At 41.4% G+C, this 21,652-nt stretch overlaps 1 protein-coding gene across 4 annotated transcripts in view; it reads left to right on the top strand.

Moving 5' to 3' along the window:
• Nucleotides 1–21,437, top strand: part of DGKI (diacylglycerol kinase iota) — a 200,668-nt gene extending 179,231 nt beyond the window's left edge. For all 4 annotated transcript variants that reach the window (XM_058023130.1, XM_058023133.1, XM_058023132.1 and 1 more), the window contains 5 exons: nt 6,842–6,879; nt 8,437–8,557; nt 15,934–15,970; nt 17,861–17,960; nt 19,304–21,437. In XM_058023130.1, the coding sequence (XP_057879113.1) occupies nt 6,842–6,879; nt 8,437–8,557; nt 15,934–15,970; nt 17,861–17,960; nt 19,304–19,420 (413 nt within the window). In that variant the 3' untranslated portion in view covers nt 19,421–21,437. The remainder of the gene's footprint in view (nt 1–6,841; nt 6,880–8,436; nt 8,558–15,933; nt 15,971–17,860; nt 17,961–19,303) is intronic.
• The last annotated feature ends 215 nt before the right edge of the window (nt 21,438–21,652 follow it).

The raw sequence follows: 21,652 nt of genomic DNA, 5'->3' as shown, positions 1-21,652 counted from the left end.
AACAGATATATTTCAGAAAAAATTAAAATTCAATGAGTCTTTGCTTTATTCAGCACAAGGGATGAGTTAGGCAGGAAACCTCTAAACTGCATCTAGTTTTTGCTGTCATATTTCCATCATGCTTCTTCTGCAGTCTATGGGGCTCCTCCAGCAAATTCAGGAAAATTTTTCCATTCCCTGTGAATGCAATATAGTGAATATTTTAGTGGATATAGTGAATATATTCACTATTTTCAGTGAATTCAGTGAATATAGAATAAGTGATATATGGTGAATATATATCAGGGAATATAGAAGGGAATATATTTCAGTGAATATAGGGGATATCTTTTCAGTGAATGTGGAAAAGTGTTTTTACCATTTATTTCTGGATTTATTTTTTTTTTTTTGCCAGCATCTAGAAGGCTGCTTAACCTGCAAGGTTTCACTTCTGTTTCATTTTTTCATGGTTTTCAGTTGTCACTTCCACTACTTGCAGGTGCATAAAACACATGAAGAAAAATTTAATTGCTCTTTTCACTCAGCTTATCTTCAAAGGAAATATTTAATCATCATCAGCTTTGGTGATACTTGAGATTGTCTGTAGATCAAAGACTTGTGAGCTCACAGTCATTTCAAAAAGCACTATTAGTTTAGCAATTTAATTTCTCAGTTATGTAGACAGTTTGGCATGTGTATTTTATAGGCGGTTTGTGTTTCTTTTTGTAACTTTAAAGCAGATAAAATGTTGGAAAGAGGCAAAATTTTTGTAAAAGCTCAAGTGCAGAGATTTGTAACTTCTCTTCAGGGATCCCTAAAATTGTTCAATGGGATTGTTAGGCCCTTCAGAAATACCAAGTGAGTTCACTTGTTCACTTGCTCTGTGTCTTAAGTGCCTGTTTCTCACAGTCCTCTCAGAAGGGAAGTAATCCATAAAGCAGTTCTCTGTGGTACTCCCCACCCTTTACATCTGCAAGGCTGCAGATCATGGCTAGAATAGAAAAAATAACAGTTCTGTACATTTCTGGATAAGTTATATTACTGTCAGTTTGTCATAAACCTTTTATGAACAAATTGTTGTTTACAGAGAAAATAGTGTATTTCTGAATGGACTCCAGTCTTTTGAGAGCATAGCTTTTGGAGTGATTGAAAAAGAAGTTATTGATTTCTTTAAAACTGGTGAGAAATAAGTCCCAAGGGCTTCTTTTGTTATCTTTTCTCTAATGCTGATCTTTAACAGCTCAGAGGACTCCAACTGTGTAAAAGTACTCTTCTAATCAGGGTCAGCTTTTAACTTCTCCAGATGTAAAGCAGTAATTACTTTAAGTTTCTGACTCTATGAATTACACAAAGGCTAAAACAGCAATAAAGGGTTGGAAATGTTCTAGAAGGTAATGATAGTCCAAGTTAAGTTTAATAACTCTCAAAAATCTGATGATGTCACCTTCTCCTATAGTTTCTTCTCCATTATCAGCTCTACAAGGTTTGAATGAGGCAGTATTTTATGAGGTATTCCTTAAGAGTTCCCCTGAGCACTCTAGCAGGAGAGGGTGGTGAACACTGACACTCAAATTCTGGGCACTCCACACCAAAGCTCTTGTATTTTTTATTAGCTGCCTCCAACCAGTAAGAAGCATTCAGCACTGAAATGCTGATGGCATATCAATTCCAAATGCTGAATCAGTGTATTAGATGTGTCTTAGGGCTGGACAGATGCAGGCATTGTCTGTTAAATGAGGTTTCTGCAAGGAGCTGATCACTTCAGATTATCAACTCTCTTACTGTGTCTTTTGAAAGAGGTAAAGGTTTCATGAGCCCTAATTCTACTTGAGATCAGAGAATCACAGAATGGTTTGGATTGGAAGAAACCTTAAAGAACACCTAGTTCCAACTCCTCTGCCATAGGCAGGGATGCCACTCATCAAACCACTTTGGTCAAAGCACCCTCCTCCAGCCAGGTCTGGAGTTTTTGCAGCTGAATTCTGCCATCATTTCCCATGTGCTTAAATACTGTCATGCTCTGATTAGATGCATTGGTACCCCAGTATTTTTTAACTCATGGTAAGATGCATTATTGCAAATAATATTCTGCTGTCACACTGCATTTCATTCATAGGTCTATAATTGCCTGCATTTTAATTATGAATATGACAATTCCTTGGTGTGGTACTTATATTTTATAACATAGTTTTAAATAATTCTGTTCCCTTCACTCAAAATTTTTAGATCTTCACTAGAGAATTGCTTGTAAGTGTTGAAAACTTTCAAGCTGCTGTACATTTTTATCAGCATTCCTTGTGGCTTAGTTGGTACAGAAGTAGTGGTTTCAAATATGGCATTGAAAGAGTCGGATCAGCTGTGCAGTCTGACTAATAAAATCTGGAGGATATTTCTGGTTTATGAATAACTTTTACTCAAGTGAAAAGACATATTACCCTGTACTACTGACAGTGGCAGGCTGTAGAACCACCCTGTTCTTTGAGATTCTTTTCAGTGCAGACCATCTCCTTTTACTGTCTCACTAATGATTATTCAACTTACTTAATATCTTCCATGTCAACCTACTTTAAGCCAAGAACCTTGTGATCCTGAGATATTACTTACAAGGTTTTGTAAGAACTTTTGTCTTCATGTGCCTTCTGAAAGTGTTTGACCACAAAGTTTCTGGTGTGCCTAGTAACCCTGTATCTGTCCTTGGTGTTAAACTGATCAGCAACTTTGGTATTAGGAGGAAATTTTTCTGCAGGGCACACAGGAAGGGGTAGCTGTTTGAGGTTTTTCCATGCTTGTGATTCTTCTGAGAATTTTCATGGCTTTTGAAGTGAGCAATGCCACTCTCCTGCTGTATTCTTCTGCTGTGCTGCAGTCGTGGTCTTAGCCCTGACATTGATGAGCCATTCTCATTCTGCACCTGATGGTGTATGAGGAACTGAAATGTCCAAGACCATGAGTATTGCCGGGTGCTAGGAGTATCACATCTCGGAAAACCCTAAAAGAAGGCTTCTCATTTTCCTCCTGTTTGGTTGTCATTCCTGGAGGTGATCAGACATGTCCTCTGGAGTCATGTCATTCTGAAAGATGCCCTCTGCCTTAGTTTGATTCTTAATTTAGGTGCTGCAGGTTGGAGGTAATTTTCTCTAGAGCTTCTTTAGTCTGTGGAGCACAACATGAACTGTTGCAGGGCAAAATAGGTTATTTTTTATGGAGAGTTATTTTGTCTTCTGACCATCCAAGCAACCCTGTGAGACCTCTCAGGCATCTTCAGCCTCTGAAGTAATGGAGTATGAATAGTTCCCTCCTCCTTTCTCTGATGCCCAGAGACTGACTTTTTTTAGTCCGTTTAATGACTGACTTTGCAGCACTGTTTTAATGGTGCTGGCTTCACATGCAGAGCCAGAGAGAGCATTTCTTATTTCAGAAGTTAATTTTGTCAGGGAAACAAAAAATATTTGTTGTAACTCAGTGACATTAACATAGATTTTTAGAATATGGAATAAAAATAGCTGTTTCCAATGGAAGCAGTGGACACTAACACAGAAATTAGATGAGTGATATATGCCCTAGGAAAAGTATTGTTTTTAGTATGAAAGTGTGCTAGTACTTGTTTGTCCTGTGTCTCAATCTCTATTAGCTTGCAGCATTACCACAATTCAATTAGCAGCCTTTTCAACATGGCTCTTTTTTTCTGTTGGTGCATTATGCACCTGTATCTGCTCAATAATAATTTATGAGAGGTGGAGAGGGGCATGTGTGTGAGGGGGTTTGTTTTGGTGTGGGTGGTTTTCTGGTGTTTGTTTTGTTTGTCATTTTTTTTGTTCGTCATTTTTTTTGTGTTTACTGGTAGGCCTGGGAATGGTGGGTTTTTTGTTTGTTTGGGTTTTGTGATATTTTGGGGTGGTTTTTGTTTTTGTTTGTTTGGGGCTTTTTTTTTTTTTTTTTTTTTGTGCATTTTTAGGATTTTTTTAATGAAGATTATTTTCCAAGTTGGGTAGTTAGAGCTTTACTGAGGAGGCAGCCTGGGGACCGAGTGCTTCCTCAATACTAGAATAGAGCACCCCACTTGCCAGTTTTGCCAAGCTGTCACATCAGCAATAAAGGTACTTGCTAAATAAATACAAAAGGCAATAAAACACTTTTATTAGTAATGAGAAATGCTTTTCTTGGGAGAAACTGAGTAAACAATGACTTGATTTTAATATTAATTAAATCAAGTGATTTTTGACACATCTTTAAGACCTGAAAGTATATAATATATGATAAAACAGTGACATAGTCAATTTTATGTATTATAGCAGTGGTGGAGTGTTGTTTAGAAGAAATAAAACAATTCTCACTTTAATGCTTCTAATTTTAAGCTAGCCTGGCTTTGCATGTTAACAGCATTTTTCTCCGAATTCTCAGTCTGCTCTCTCTTGTCAATACCATCTGCTTGCTTGCTTCACCACCTCTTTAACAACCAGGTGATTTTTGCCACCTTCACCCTCCTCCTCAGTATGCCCAGCAGCCCCATTTGGGTTTATGGGGTTAGTGTGCTAAGCAATATTCATATATTTATGTAAACACACTCCTGATTCTAAAGAACCTTTCTCCATTTCTAGCTCAATAGCTTCTAAATCTTCCTCTGCTGGGGCATACATCTCTGAATTATTTCACTGGTGTGTAATCTCTTGTTATGCCAGCTGGTTTTGTTGATCTGTAATGTATTCATTTATCCAGTAGGTTCTACTGTAGCAAAGCACTTAATTTTAAGAGTGCAGGTAGACTTGGTGTGAAAAGAATGTAATTAGCTTAAAGCTAAGCACTTGCCTAAATGCTTTGCTGGATTTGAGGCTTAGGAAAGAGATGAAAAGATTGGGCTAATTATGTTGAATTTGTTTTAGAGCTGCTTTGTCCTAATAGCCTTATCACCAGACCACTTCTGATTATGGATTTTTGGTGTAGAAGATTTTTCACATCTTGTCAGGCTTTTCATAGAATCTCTCTCTGGTTTTTTTGAACTGTAATCTTCAGCGTGGCTTGCATAAGAAAATCTATCACTGTCTCTCAGGAAAGTGACTTAGGGAAGCTAGGTCTTAAAAAATTGGATGTTGAAGGCAATGAAAAACTCATGTCACCAGTTCATTTGATTTTCACATATGAGATGTGCAAAATATTTATTCTTTAGGCTACTGCAAGTTCAGACTGCCAAAGCCTAAAGAATAAAGGTGTTAGTAAGACCAGATTGACCAAATAACCAGAGGGAAATAGATAAAGCAAATGACATGAGTTAAATTCTGCTTTGCTATTAATTTGGGCTGAGCAATTGTTAGAACTATTGGGAAAAAAAGAAGTATGTCAACCACTGAAAATAAAAAGTGAAGAATTTTTAGCTCTTACCTGCTGGTGTTTGCTTTCTTCCATTCCTAAAATCTGTGTGTACTCGCTCTCATAGATGCTGAGGGTTCTTTTAGGATTTGGTTTAACTCATGGTCACTGAAAAACTGCCCTAAATCTAAAGCTGCAAGAATTGCTGCTACTGCTTCCTCCAGACAGGCTTAGCTGGACTGGGGTTTTGCTTTTCCCAGTGCTGTGTGGCTGGGGCATGAGGCATTACTGAGACCAGAAAGCTACATAATAGCCCCAGGTGTTTTCAAAGAAAAGGACATTTGTTGAGTTGCCTTTGAACATCCTTCCTCTTCTGCAGTGTTTGGCTTGGATGCCTTGTCATTTCTGAAGGTGTAGCAAGCTCATCATGGAATTCCCACTATACAGTTTCCTGTGTGTTATTTTTTCAGAGGCAGGGCTATACTGTGCTTATCTTTCCCCACTTGTTCCTGCTTACTCCTGTATGAGTTTTTGGCACCTTTATCAAGGATGGCACTTGGGGAAATGCTTAATTTGAGTGCACTGCCTAGACACAAAGGTAGAAATGGGTTTAGATACTGTTGAAAAAGTGTGAGTTGAGGCAGATGTTTAGTGTTTTGGAAGATGCAAACCACATAAGTGCTTTCTCAGACTATTCATCATTCTTTTTCACAATATATATCATGATAGGGAGAAGGAGGAGAAAAGGACACACATAGTGATAGGTTTGTAACAGCTTCTCTGGGCAGTAGGAGGTCCCAGGCTTTTGCCTCCCTTCTGTTTTGAACAGGCTCAGGACAGACACTAGTGGGTAGTGAGAAGCTCCCAGCTGTTTGTAGCTCTGTCCTGCCTTGTTGTGAGCCCTTGTCCACTTTGTCTCTTTTTGCTTCCATGTCTGTTTAAAATACAAAGGCTGCTGAGATGAGGACTGGCTCTTGCTCTGTCTTTGACCCTGCCTGCCAAACCCAGGGGACTTGTTCCCCTCTGGCATCTCATAATGTATATGTAATACAAGTAATTGTTAGGAAATTTCGCTCTTGTCCCTCAGTCATCTACAATTTGGGATTCTCAGTGTACTGGGGACGGACTCCATCATCTGTGTGACAAAGTCTTACAGGTCTGTAGATAGTTTCAGGTTCTCTGTGCAGATAACACTGGTATTTTCAGTGATGGTTTAGGTGCTGGAAACTTGACCTTGTCCCCCTTGTGGACACTGTTGAAAGATCTCAGAAGAGTCTCAAATGAAAAATTCAGACAGAAGCCTGCAGTTCCAGAAGAGCATTGGAAATGATGGCTTGATGTCCATATGGCTTTCATCACCATGGGTTGTCTTTTTCCTTTCCAATAAGTGTCAGCACAGGGTTTGCACTGGTTTTGGTAGTACATGAGAATGCAAATGGACTGAGGGATGTCAGCTGAGGGATGTTAACTTGCAGGTGTTGTGAGCTGTGTCCTCAGCTGTGGAGTTGTATGCATAATGCTTTCTACCTGACGTCAGTTTTCTTTTTGTCTTTTGCAGCACTTTTACAGGCAGTCATATCTGGTGATCTACTGAAGGTAGGTACAGAGCACTGAGTGTGCACTTACATTTTTTTTCTTGTCAGATATACTGTACATTTATTACACTTCTGCTCAAATCACAAATAGGCTGCTGTGGGGACTTCTGGCAAGTGCCATTTTACAGCCTTTCCAGGAAACCCTGAACACTAGGGGAACACATCATTCAGGTGAGGTGTGAAATTTGTGTGTATAGGATCTGGTGTTAGCCAGAGCCTTTTTGCCCAGGATTCAGAGCCCACTGCACAGAGCAATGTGCCAGTCACTAACAGGGAAATTGCTATATTGACAGTGTTGAACAGCAGGGTATTTCTGACACAGCCTTACACAGGAAAGCACATTTTCCACCCGTGAGGCTGGTGGCCAAGACCCCAAGTGCTAGCTTGCTCAAAGTCTACCTAGGCAACCACCAGACCAGGTAGAGCAAACCTCATCTGGTGGTTTTATCACCTAATGGATGTCTCAAAGCATGTAGTGACTTGGTGTAGTAAGTTTGGGAGGCAAAACTACTCATGCAAAATTTTTTGTGCCAATGACTGCAGTCCCACACCAGACAGCCATTCAGGCTGCCTGTCTCAGCAGCCAAGTCAGGATCTGAAAACATGCTCTTGAATTTGGATGAGGACTGTGATTAATGATCGCAATTTCATCTGTGAGAAGCCAGCTTGGAGCCATTTGTAAAAATGACAGTGCTGTTAGGCCAACTTTTTGCCTGCAGGTATTTTGCCTCCCTTCTATACCACTGCCTCAGCTCTTGTGGCTGCAGCATCTAGGGAGCAGTCTTTCAAGCAGTCATAAAAATATTGTCTCCTTTACACTTCTTGAAAATGTTTTGCCTGAGCTGGCTTTGATGGGGAAACTCCTTGTCCTTCTTCAGTGTACTGCATTATAAATGAGTCCTCACTGTAGCAATTCTCTCCTTTTTCTGCAGTGATCTGCAGAATCCCACCCCCCTTCCCCAAATTTTGGAGCATTTCTGAGACCTGTCTGGTTGCTGTTTTCTCTTATTCTTACCCCATGTATTGCTCCCTCTTTGGCCAGCCCTGAACAGGGGCACTGTGACAAGGGAGGTCCATGACAGTCACCTCATCTCCTTGTAGAATTTTGAATTGGAGTTTCCTGATTTAGTCAGAAAATATTTGACTCCTGTGCTGAGGAAAAATGTGAGTCTTCAGCAAAGAAGCCAGAACTTTTTATCAAGTGCATGTATTTTAATATACCCCAACAGCGTTACCAGATGTGGTTTGCAAGCATTCATAGCAAGCAGTAAATCCTCACCAGTAGAGTAGCAATGTCTCATTGTTTACGAAATACAGACTGTTTTCCTTAACACATTTAATTGTCAATACTTCTGGTTTCAGATGTTTTATATCAGGGCCTAAAAGCTGGCTTTAAATTAATGTTTTATTTTATTCTATTCTATTTTATACTAACTTACAATGAGAAGCAGTAAAGAACTTACTGACATATTTGTTTTTCTCCTCCTCCCATCTTATCCTTCTGTATGCTTTTTCTCTCTCTCTCTTTTTTTTTTTTAATTTTGTTTTTTCCTTCTAGTTCATAGAATGTTGTAAAAAAGGAGCCAATTTGTTAATCCAAGGACCTGATCACTGCTCCTTATTGCACCATGCTGCCAAGACTGGGAATGGTGAGATTGTGAAATACATCCTGGAGCATGGTGAGTCCCAGGGGCCAGACCCACAGAGCTGTGCCTCAGCCAAGTGTCACTCGGGCAAAACCACACAGTGCTGCTACAGGTGGCCTCACTCATCTGTGGTGTCCCTCAGTGCAATGTCCACCTGCAGCCTGTGTGAGCAGGAGGCTGGGAATGGGGGTAGCAATGAGAGTGATGCCTCCAGGCAAAGTGTGAAAAGAAGAATTAGAATCACTTTTGAGGAGGGTGGTGTTTCCGTGTTTGCATCAGCTGTGAAGAGGCAGTGTGAAGCTTTAGTTAAAACCTCTGGCACAGGGATCCTCTGAATTGCTTTTCAATAAGAGCATATGTTGTAGAAAGCATCTAATCTTTATGAAAACATTTACAGTGACAAAGAGCCCATAGAACCATTGTTATTATTTCAGCATTTAATAACACACTGGTCAGGAATCTGCTTCCTTACATCTAGACAAATTAATCTAGTTTCCATTCCAGCCTTAGAGTATTATGTCTGTTAGATTCAAGACCACCCAACAGCAAAAACTTATGATGTCCATTTTGTATTTATGGACTGTGATCATGCTATTGCCCTTTTTTCCTTTTCTCTCTTCTTAGCTTTGTCAGTAGATTAGAGGCTATGCAGCAATTCTTTTTGTGTCTGAGGCAGTCACATTTAGGAGCTTCTGCCTGTTGAACCACTGTAACCTTGTTCCCTCACTGCTGGAGAGTGGCACAGTAAAATAGTCACTGCTCTGCACATAGAGCTGAAGTCACAGTTATCATCCTCCTTCACTGTAGGAAAAGTTTTCTAGTCTGAACTCTTCTCTGACCCCACTTCAAAATATCAAAGGCTATTCTGGATGTCAAAATCAGCTACATTATTTCAGCAGCAGTGCAAGTGTGAACACAGAGACTGTCTCTGGTAATTAGAATAAGTGTTAGCTGTTGCTCCAAGGTATTGCACAAATTGTACAGAGAGAAGAAAAAAGCACAATGCCTAAGAAGGGAAGAAGCAACAATGCATCTCTTCACTCTTGACCCCTAAGTTAGGTATTAACGTATAGGTGTCAGGTACTCTATAGGTACAAGTTCCTGTACTGTCAGCAGCAATCTGTGACTCAGTTCATTTGCTCTGGTGTGGCAGAGGCACTTTTGGTGGCAGATGGAAGTGAGGAGGGCATCCTTAATAGCAGCAGGCTTCTGCCGTGACTAACTCAAAGGACATCTTAGTCAAGGTAGTCATTGGAGAAAATGATTCAGGAACAGTTACCTGTGCACTTTATTTATTTAGATAAACATAAATGTCTGATGTCATTGGCCCTTGGATGTCCAGGGCATTTGATTGGGTCTACAAGAACACACAAGGCTCAGAGGAGGCCTGACCTGCACTGACAACCAAAGCCCAAGCAAGCATCTCTCTCATTCCAAGTACATCCCAAGGCTTTCCCATAGCTATATCAAACAACACAAAATATCTGTGTGTGGACTACTGAACCATGCCCCAAAAATCTGACTGAGAGGGGCTGAATTGTTATTTTACTCCTTTATGTATAGATACCTACACATGGATAGGGCAGTGCAGCTGGCCTTGTATCCAAAGAATGACTGGTTTTCTCACCAGTTCTAGCAAACCTTACCAGTGCTGACTCTACCTTCTATTTACTGCTCTGGATTGTTGCATTAGTCACAGTGCACACATGTGCCACTGAATTCTGTAGACAGGCATAATTTTCCTTTATTTTCTTACTGCCCTTGGTCTCTTCTCACACTACACATGACCTGTGCAAATTCATCAATGCCTCTTTAGGATTTTTATTAGACACATAAAGTTTAGCTTAGTGACAGTCTGGCCCAGTTACTTTGATGAATATTTAAAGTGAGATAATTTAAACTGATAAGAATGTAAGCAGGGAATCCATGGGAATTTTGAAAGTAAATAGAGAAATGTGAGGGATTACGGACTGTTAGACAAAGACAAATCAGAAGGTTGAGCAAATGTCAGCTCAGTTCCTCTCTCCCTTCTTTATCCCCAAGGATGGCAGGAGGCTTTTGCAGCTTTCCAGACATATGTCCTCTGGGCTTCTCCAAATGCATTGTTTGTTTAACATTCTCTGGGGATCAGGGAGTGCATGGGACAATGCACAATCTAATAGAGGCCTCCTCTCTTCTCCCACCAAGCAATTAATGAAACTCATTTCTACTCTGGGCACTTCTCAGCCACAAACGAGCTCTCTTGCTGAATCATCATCATCATAATGCCCTTGTTTTTCTTTGCATTCTCTGGCATTTGGCATCTTCTCAGCATTAATTACTGTACGTGACCTGATCCAATGCTACTAATATCTAAGGGTTTCCCTGTGTGGAGCTTCTTGTTTCTGACAATATCCACCCATAAAAGTTTCATAAAAATGAGTCTTACTTCTGTTCTGGCAATTACCTCTGCCCAGTCAGACTTCCTCTGGAGTTTGTCTGCTTCCCAATACATGGGGAATAGTGAATGATAATAGGAGTTCCTCTGTAAAACATCCTCAAGCACACAGCAAAGAAAGTCTATTATTAAGCACACAGGGAAAAAAATCTTCTGAATATCTCTAAAAAGCAACTGCAACAAAAGAAGACAAAACCCACTGCTCCAGGAACTTTACCTTTCTAGTATGAAAAACAGTGGGATGAATCCAATGCAGTACAGGAGTGGCACACATAGAACTAGAATTATAAAAGAAGGAAAATGGTGTAGTGGGGCTAAAGCTGTCCTTTATGGAGATGGCTTATTCCACAAACATGCAGGGCACATTTATATGAAAGGTTATTCTGTGCTCATGATCAGAATGATTTCAGATATTAAGGGGAGGAAAATAACCTATCTTAAATTAGAAATAGCAGGGATGAGTCACACAGGGGGACTGCTGTGCAGTGCTGCCAGATAATTCACGGTGGCCCAGCACAAGGCTGGAATAGCAGCTGAAGCACCAGTGTAGTAGGTGTCAGGACAACAGCTGCTTGCTGCTGCAGGAAGAGCTGTGCTGGCTGCTGATCCAGCACAGTAAACAGTTTGTGTCTATCCCCTGTGCAGGAAGGGCAGATACATAGAGACACAGACCTATCACTCACTCAAGATTTCCCACCTAAAACAGAAGTGTTTCACTTTTAGTAGAAGGGTCAGCTTTAAAAACTTGTCTGTAGCTGAGGTAAGAAATGCTTAGCTGGAAACTGAGGGCCAAACTCAGTAGGTATCACAACCACAGCTTTTGAATGCTGCAGTCAGCAACTGCATTGCATCCTAATGCCTGTACATTAGAGAAGAGTTGACTGTCCACTTGTTTAACACAAGCAGAATTAAGGAAGGCTTAAGAACCTCTGTTAGCAAAGGGGCCTCCTAAACCATCTGTATTTGGTGTCAAACTTGGATTGGAGTCTTTATCTGGCAGCTGTGAAAATTTTTTAATTTATAAACATTATACAAATAATTCCATTTGCCTTGTCTTTGTCCTCTCTAGACATTCAAAAGACAAGCAAGAATTGTAAAGTTCATCTGTGGTATTTTGATTTTATACAGAAGAGAGGAAAGATGTTTACAGTTGCCTAAGGAGTTTGTGGTGGGAACTTCTGCTGCAACATACAGTATGTAGGAGATCCCATCCTTAACATTTCTGTGTCCTCAAACCTCAGTGTCCTTGCTTCACTAGAAAGCATCCCCTGATTAAAAAAAAGATGATGCTTTCATTAATCTTAGCACTGCAAAGTCCAGAGCTAAGAGACATAGTGAATCTGGATTTGCATCCTGGCCAGATTCAGAAGTTCCTTGGAAGGCTTTGGGAAAGGAAATTTTGCTGTGACAGAGATGGGTGTTGGGGACAAAGTTTAAATAGTCATCAGAAAGTAGCACTGAATGAGAGTGAGTTTGCATGACACTTGTTGGTATGTCTGGATTTGCATTATGTTTTAGGGTAGTGGTCACTTGTGAGGGGCCTGAGCAGAAAACAGTTTAGTTTTTCTGGAAGGCACAAGGTACAACATACCCTGTTTTAATTTCAAGTGTACCAGATTTTAGGGTAATGTGGCTGACAGACATCTAGGAAGGAATGCTCCCATAACCTGTCTAGCCTCTATATTACAGTGGAAATTCTGAGCTAAAAGACAGAAGCAAAAAAGACCACTGTTAATTTTCCCATCAGTAAAAAAAAAAAGTGTGTGGTGTTGGGGAAAGACTAGAAATAGTTCTGAATTTCCAGTTTACTGTTATTTTAAAAATATTCCTACTTCGAAAGTAAGGATGCATATCCAGTTTTGTCCCCCAGATAATAACCTCAATCAGGTTATTAAACAAAGAGGGTTTTGACAGATAAACAGAAATGTTGATGATGTCTGACATTACTACTTACAGTAAATACCCTTCTTCCCTGGTTCTATGGAGGACTGACAGGACATGGGACTGGCAGGGGTTAACATCTGTGGGTCTCCTGTGGGTAGCTGTAACCACATCCATTGGAGAGGGCTAAGCTGTGGGCTCAGAGGCCTTTCAAGAATGTGTGGAGCTGTATATTTTGGAAATGCCTCTGAAATATGGTCACTTAAAGTGTTGGGGGTTTTTTTATTGCAGTGAGCTCAGTGAAGGAGCAGCTGTTTTTGAGTCTCCCTGGCTTCCCTCTCCCATATCCAGCCCAGGCTGCTTTACCCTCTGAGAAACTGGAGAAGGGCCTTAGTGGAGAGAAGGAAAAAAGTTAATAATTCTACACAGTCTATGGGCGATGTTGAGGAAAGAGAGTGATCTCAGCTGGGCTTCCCCTCAGTGCGTCATGCTTTTCAGCTCTTTTCAAGTGAATGTCTCCCCCCACCCCGTCCCCCATCCCCATCCTGCCATTCTTCAGCCCCCCAGTCTCTTTTTCCCCTTTCTGTCTCTTTTTTTTTCTCCCTCCACCTCTCCACACATTTCTATCTTTTGTTTTTATTTCCCCCCCTGCTGTTTTCCTTGATAGAAATCTCACTCATGCATTTCCCTTCCGGATTTCTATTGGGTTATTTTGTCCTCTTTTCTCTCCGTGCCTTGGTCCCCTTTTCTTTCTGTGCCTCTTGTCCCAGAGTGAAACAGCCGCCTCCCTGCTGGGTCAGGATGACAGTGCCTTAGCTTTCCCAGTGCCAGCCCTTCCCACATCTGTGCAGCTTTTGTCCCCGGGCAGAGGGGGATTTGGAATGGTCGGTTGGCAGCGCCAGGGAGACTGATATAAAAATGAGGTCCAAAAAAGAGGGGAAAGGGAATTAGGAGGAGGGCGTGAGATGGTTTAAGAGAAGCACAAGTGAAAATAAAATAAAGAAGTAAAGGGCACCACTCAGGCTGTGAGTTGGGACATTGCAGCTTCAGGGACAGGCCAGAGAGAATGAAATTAAAGAATTCTGGTACCATGTTGTGCAGCTAATTATTAACCCCAGTACGGTTCAGATGGAGTCAGGACTCTCCCATGAAATGCTGAATTTGGGACAGTATCCAGGAGAGCACCCTTTGCACTCAGGGGAGCTGTACTTGTCATCTCCTCAGGGCTGTACTCACAGACTCAGCACTGAGCTCCTCTGTCCTAGCCCTGCTATTCCTTCCTGCTTCACACCAGCTTTCCTTTACCCTTGGCTTCGCTCCAGACCCACTCTGTCCCAGTTTTCTTCTCCCTCTCTGGTCACATTCTTCTGAATACTCTCTGTTTTACTACCTTTACTTACCTTTCAGCAGCTTCTTCATCTTACCTGGGCAAGTACCTTTATGTCCCATAAAGCCAGACCTGTCACCCTGTTCCACCTTGGCCATACAACCTTCCTTGCTCCAGCCACGAGCAGAATTAATAGATGGCAGTGTCTTCTCTAACACATTGCAAACCATTCCTGCTTCCCTATCAGTGAGATGTGGCATTGCTGGAACTTATGGGCAATTACCTTTATTTCTGAAAGAACAAGATTTTCTCCTAGGAAATGTAAAGGACTCCTTTTCTTCATGTGTATTTCTTTATTTGTCTTTTTAGTTTCCCAGGCATTATCTTTTTTACTCTCAACAAGAGGCTCTGCTTGTCCCCCTTTATCCTTCTTTGTGGTCCTGGGAGCTCAGGGGTAGTGACTGACTCTTCTTTTTGATAGTCAGGAGTGAACACACAACTGCCAAGTGTGGAGATGAGGATGTGTGGTGGTAGAGTCAGGCTTCATTAAATAATTGACAGTGGCTACTGAGTTTGGAGAGCTGTCATGGCAAGTATGCAGTGGTACACAATGCCCTGTGCACTGAGTGCTAAGCACCACCCTTTCTCATGATGGCAGAAGATGAAATGAAGGAGCTGCCAGCAGCTCAGGAGCCCCAGTGATACTCCATGTGTACATTGTTCAAGCAGTGAGGTAAAGACAGGCTGCTCTGATCCATTTTGGCATGCCCTCAGAGTAAAAGGAACGTTGAGAGGTTGTGTGTAGGCCTTTGTAAGCAAGTACTGTGAAATTCCTCAGTATCAGGTGAGATTTGCTGTAAGCTCTTGAGGACTCTTGAATTTCAAAGTCTCAGTGTGCTGGAGAGAAATACTCAAGCGCAGGAAGGAAAAATCTTGTAAAGTTTTCCTGTTTCCCTTGCTAACTGCCCTATACCATCTAACACTATACTCCAGAGCAGTGGAGAGCAGAATACTATGACAGACTGCAAAGGAAATGTTGTTTTTTCCAAGTGATATCCAGATCCTAGCCTCTCCATATCACTATAATTCAGCGATGGAATTTGCCTCTATAAATATCTGCCTGTAGTGAATATCAAGGACAAAAGGACATTAACCTAAATGTATTATTTTTCCCCACTTAACAAAAATCTCTTCTGTTTTTCTTAATCTTACTTTCCTGATCATTACTAACCAGTAGAGTACAGGATTTGCATATCAATATAAAGACTGCTGGGAATATTCCACCCTGATCTACATTTTGTATAACACTATTAAATGGAGCAGCATAGGGATGTCATTCAGGATGGAATTTGGCTAATTTCAACTTCCTAATGACATTTTCCCTCTAATACCAACAATGGATTTTAACTTGCAATATATCAGGGTTTCCAGTATATCAGCATTTTCAATGTACTGTACTTATGTGAACCACTTAATTGAGCAAGGTGAAGAGTGAGAAAATAAACTCCATGAATATTCATTCTCAGTATAATTTAGAGGCTGCTACTCCCTGTTGCTGACACTCCAGCAGCGACTGTGCATCCAGAATTTTATTAGTGCAAGGGCTTACACAAGCAAATATTACATTGAAGTTTGATATATTTGTGCAGGCTGAACTTTCACTTGGCTTCTTTTATATATTTTTACTGGGAATTTCTCCTAGTAGACATATTTTTTTAGTCATGCAGACAAATGTTTTATGACATACCTGACTATCTTTTGCAGGTCCATCTGAATTGCTGGACATGACAGACAGTGAAACGTAAGTACAGCCTACTCTTTCCTTTGTGTTATGTGTGTTAAACAAGCAGACTCTTGATTTTCAATGCAAACTGTTAAAAAGGAAAAAGCTGGTAAAATGGTACAACTCTTCAAAACCAACCAAAGAAATAAGGCCCGTAAAAACCGCACATTGACCATGTCATATATGGCTTTCTTGCCTAAAACAAACATTCATTGGATTTGCAGAGGATTTTCTCCCTATTGCTTCCCATGCTTCCTTAAAGTTTCTAGAGGAATAGAAGCCCTGCCTTGTGTTTTGATGTTGCTGGCCTCCAGCTACTAAGGGACCAACCTGAAGAATAAATTCCAAAAGTCAGGAAATTACTTTTCTTGCTCTACACCTCTTTTTTTACAGTCCTTTCTTGATTCATCCAGGGTGCTCTGTCTTAGCTCGCCTAAGTGGCCAGGACTTGTGCAGCTGAAGGTTTCCATCAAGCAGTTAAAACATCAATCAGCTCCCTTCTTATTAAAAAAAACCTCAACCCCAAAAGATTACTTTCCTTTCCAATTCCCAATTTTTTACACCTTGTATAATCAAAGTTTCATGAAAGTATGTGAGGAAAGCATGAATAATCCTGGAATATATGTGTAATACATGTAAAATAAACCCAGTCTTTTTCCTAGGGATCAAGCCTACCATTTCTCATCCCACAGTGCTCTCCTCTGCTAACAGAGAACACCTTTTGCACAAGGTGCATGAATGAAGCCCAGAGGTGGCAGGGACTGGATGGACTGGTCCTTTTTATCCAGGGGTGTAGCACAACCACATCAAGTGTCAGTGAGCACAGTTATGAGGGCTTCCCTTTACAGAGGTTCCTTTACCTCTAATCCTTGGAAAAGGAAGGCTCAAGCTGTAACTGGCAGTATGAATTTGTCTTTTGGTCCTCAGAGGGAAATATGATGGTATCCTACTCTGATACTAGCTCTGATGCAGCAAGGGCATATTGATTACAAGGTTGCCTCTTAATATTTCAGCATCCCCTGTCATAGATGGGGGCTGAGATTCCTTTATGCACTCTGTGTAGGTAGGTGCAAGATTTGTCCTGCTACATGTATTTCTTGTAATTTGTTATTTCACAGGTTATGTAATGGCCCTACTTGTTGGATACTGGCATTAAGGACTCCTTTTCAACCCACTCAAAGCATACTTTCCTCTCTTCCTAGGCAAACCTAGATAGATTTCTTTACTCTCAGTAAGAGTAAGTCAGTTTCTGTCAGTTCTAGATTCCTGCCAGACTTAGCTGTAGTCTGAGTGAAAAGATTTGCAACAAATGTGCTCCCACCACGCAGTCTTCTCTTCTGAAAAGCATGTATTAAATCTAATCTAATACTGCTAATCCAGTAGCTCAGCAGTCCAGTGGTGGAAGAACATGAGAGTTCTTGCTCTCATATATCCAAGAGAGCAGGGTAACAGAACTGGGGCATCAAGTGTACCAGTCATAGCTTTGATGGGTAGGATTTTTCTAGGATGGCTCCAAGAATGAGGTTGAGGAAAGAAATTGCAGGAAGAAGCAAACACTGTTGCTGTTTCACCTGCTGTGAAATAAGAAGGTGGCTAGCTTGCCTTTGCAGCAGTTAGCAGAGCTGGTGGTTGGATGGGAACATGACATTCAGTCCTCTGAATACATAAAATCTGTCAATGTTTCTTTCCCATCCCTCAGAAGTTCTTTGCTATTTGTGCATTGCAGGCTTTCCTTCTGAGTCAAAGGATATAGATGCTAAGGGAGAGAGTGCACATGCCTACCTCTGCCAGCAAGAGGGAACCTGACAGAAATGCAGCATCCTGCTGTGTCCATGCTCTTCTCCTCATGCTTCCTAAATGTGCATTGCTGTGCTGTGTCTCACGGCTGCTTTCTGTGCTTTGGTCTAGGGGGGAGACAGCACTACACAAGGCAGCCTGCCAGCGCCACCGCGCCGTCTGCCAGCTCCTGGTGGATGCAGGAGCCTCTCTGAGAAAGACAGACTCCAAGGTAAGGCAGCTCCATCAGCCCCCACCAGCCCCTGTGCGGAGCGAGACCCTGCAGCATCCTCCCTGCTGCTTGCGTGGCTGAGGCTTCCTTGTGTGTGCTGAGGCTTACACAAGGAGCCCCAGCCTTGTGTGTTGCTCCTTTGAAGCAAGCTATTTTTATAGAGAAAACTGTATTTATTTAAACAAGCACAAGAGACTTCAGTTCAGACTTCAATGACCCAACATGGGTCATTGTCACCACAGTGAGAGCCTGGCCTCAAACTGTTCGGTGCAGTGGGTATGAATGAGACATCCCCATGGCACAGCAGTGTCCTCCTCCTGTGTGGTCAAAAGAGAGGCCTGTGGGCAAGGAACACCTGCAGGAGCCTTGGTTTCTGATTGCACAGCATCTGTGGGGCTTGGTTATTGTGGCTGGCTTGCTTTGTGAGGATGGCTAACTGTTTACTTTTGCCTTGGCTTGCCCCTGTGCTCACTGATGTGACACTAACCACAGCACTCTCTTGGTGTAAGCTTGACTGAGAAAGAAATCTGGGAAAAATGAAATCCAAGGAGTATTCTGTCATTACAACAATCTGATTGCTTAGGAACATGGTCCAGAAGCTGCCTCTCTGGAGTTTCTGAGCACAAGCACCCTGTGGCCAGCAGCTGAGAGTGAGTTGGTTTTCTACACTCCAGAGTCAGAAGCACCTTTGCTGCAGCTGGGCAATCAAAACCAATTTCTGCCTTCTTGGGCTCTATGAGGAAGCCTATAATCCAAAGAGAGGTCATCTATGATTCTATCATCTCTTGTTCAGATGGCAGAATTGCACATTGCAAAAAGCTTTCTGAAACAGATGAAATCCAGTCAAGTGCCTTCTTGTGGAATTTGCAGGCAACCCCGACAAGGAAAGGACAAGAATCTTGACTCCGTGTTTCAGAAGGCTGATTTGTTATCTTATAATATATATCATATTAAAAGAAAATGATTTATTAAAACTATACTAAAAGAATAGAAGAAAGGATTTCATCAGGAGGCTTGCAAGGAAAAAGAATGGAATGATAATAAAATCTTTTGACTGACCAGAGAATCTGAGACAGCTGGACTGTGATTGGCCATTAATTAAAAACAAATGCATGAGACCAAGCAAAGATGCACCTGTTGCATTCCACAGCAGCAGATAACCATTGTTTACATTTTGTTCCTGAGGCCTCTCAGCTTCTCAGGAGAAAAGCTTCTAATGAAAGGATTTTTCATAAAATATGTCTGCGACAGGCTTCTGACTTGTTAATTGTCTTCTGTCTAGAAATCATCTGTTGTTCTCAATGTGTTAGCACAAGAATTTCTCTTCATGTTTCTCATTACAGGGTAAGACCCCTCGTGACAGGGCTCAGCAAGCTGGTGATCCAGATCTGGCCTCCTACCTGGAGAGTCGACAAAACTATCAAATGGTTTCCCACGAGGACCTGGAGACAGCAGTCTGACGTCTGAAAATGTCCCAGAGGATCCCTGGAAATCTCGAGACTGCACCTGAGGCACTCGGGCCTCGTGTGAGGAAGAAACTGATGGAACCCACGTGTCTCTCACTCTCGAGGAAAATACCTGAGGACATGCCACCAGTTTCTAAGGGCTACTGAGTCTTGCTGGGAACGGTTATGTTCCATAAGTTAGCCCATGATGGATGAGGTGGGACACTCAAAGGTCTGTGGAATCCATAGGCTGTGAAAATTTACCTTTATTGCTTCCAGCAAGTAGCATGAACTTCTCCCATGTTCATCTGTATAATTTATTAAAAAAAAAAAAGAAAAAAAGGAAAGAGTAAAGAGGATGTGGGGGAACAAAATCCAAATGACTGGTACATTAAGCCACCCAAACAGGCTGTCCTCCATCCTTACAGTTTCCTGCATTGCTTTTATTCTCCTGTTCCCCTCACTTCTCATCAGTTAAATATTACCTGTTATCTCTGTGTTGTCTTCATAAATGGTCAGGCAGTAGCAAAATGTTTGAGGAGCTCTGGATGCCCTTAAGAAATATCCAGTGTTTTTACCAGCTACATTCCCTCCCCTGCCATCCTCTCAGAAGCTGTGTTGTCAGTACTCAGCCCCCACAGAGTTTTCTTGCTTTTGGAGGGGATGTTGCTTATTGCCTTGTTTCCCAGGGTTTGGGCACAGTCATATTTACAGCAGTGACAAAACCCAAGCTCATCATTGCTGGGCATGCTGGGTTATGGTATCCTCACAAGACGGGCATTTGTGTGGAAAGGAGCTCTATGGGATGTTCCATGCTGAATGGCAGAGCAGAAAGTCACCAGGAAGGTTTCTCATATCACTTTTATGTCTGTAACGGCTGACCCAGCTCTTCTCAGGTTTCAGGCCTGCCTACAAGTTGATAGGTTCTTTACTTCTGAAAAGATGGGTTTTACACTGGGGAGAGATTTGTGCAATGCTGATGGAATTCTGATGGACTCAGTGACAGACCCAGTCCCCTTTGCAGCACAGCCATGGGGAGCAAGGAGACCTGGAACATCAGCAGCCAGCCTGGGCTCGCTGCTGCCAACAAACACATGGGCACTGGCCTGGTCACATTGGGAATGGGAAAACCCTCTTTGGCTGAACCTGTAAACTATCTGATTCTTCAAGGGAGCCAAGTTTTGGGGAGTCTGTCCCTGGAGAAAGACAAGCAGCAGCTCTTTGCCTTGTTACCCACAATAGGTTTGAAATGTAAAGCTTAGCTGCTGTAAAGGCCAGCTGTGTCTTCTGTACTCATCTGTTCTCTGTCTTATAACCATAAAAGAAGAGAAAGCAAACAAATACACAGGCATAAATAAAATGTTTCATTGTTGGGTTTCCAATTGCTACAGATATCTCAGTTGATAATATAGCAGAGCTTCCACTTCTACTTTGTCAGACCAGTGCCCATGAAGATGCTCACGGCTGACTTTTGGCATAACTCTTGCAATACATTTTTGAATTTTGCTTTGTTATTCTATTTGAAAGATCCACAACTGTTTGTTTTCACATCCCTTTCTAGGGGTACCTCTCTGATAAATGATGATCATTGGGGTTACATACATTTGGAAACCATGAAAATAACTCAGGTCATTATCCAGATAAGTTTTTCTTCTTTGGTAGAAGTGGAGAAAATCAAATGAATGCAATTTTTTTTTTAAGCACGAGTGATTGTTGTGGTAGGGAGGGGGGGAGCTGAATAATATATTTTAATTTTTTTTCCTGTTTTCAGAAGTTCATTTGATATGGGCAAAATATTTCTTTAGTATTTCTTCCTCTGGAAGGAAACTATATATATTTGTAATCTATAGATCAATGGCGACATGAAATGTATTTTGTCTTATTTTCTGTCTTTACCTTTCTCATTTAAAAAATAAAATATGAAAGCCAAATTACTTCCCTTGATAATTATCCAGGGGCTTGTGGAGAAAATAAGTATGTGTATATATTAGAACAGAATTTGGCAACTGTTAAAATAAAAACTCAGAATATAGTGTTGGTGTATGTGATATTTCCGCAAGGAAAGGTCCTCACACTGTGGTTTCATGGTAGGCCTTACAACATTTCCCAGCTGTGAGAAAATACATTAATGTAATATTTCTATATATTTGATGAAAGCAAGAATGATGTTATCATCACTTTAATATTTCGGTTTGCTTACTGGTCTGGGAAATGGAGGAATTTTCAATAGCACAGGAGCTTGGCTCT

This window comes from Melospiza georgiana, chromosome 4, assembly GCF_028018845.1.
Source record: "Melospiza georgiana isolate bMelGeo1 chromosome 4, bMelGeo1.pri, whole genome shotgun sequence".
Classification (NCBI taxonomy): domain Eukaryota; kingdom Metazoa; phylum Chordata; class Aves; order Passeriformes; family Passerellidae; genus Melospiza; species Melospiza georgiana.
The sequence above is the reverse complement of the archived record's forward strand: the minus strand, read 5'-3'. Positions and strand labels throughout refer to the sequence as shown.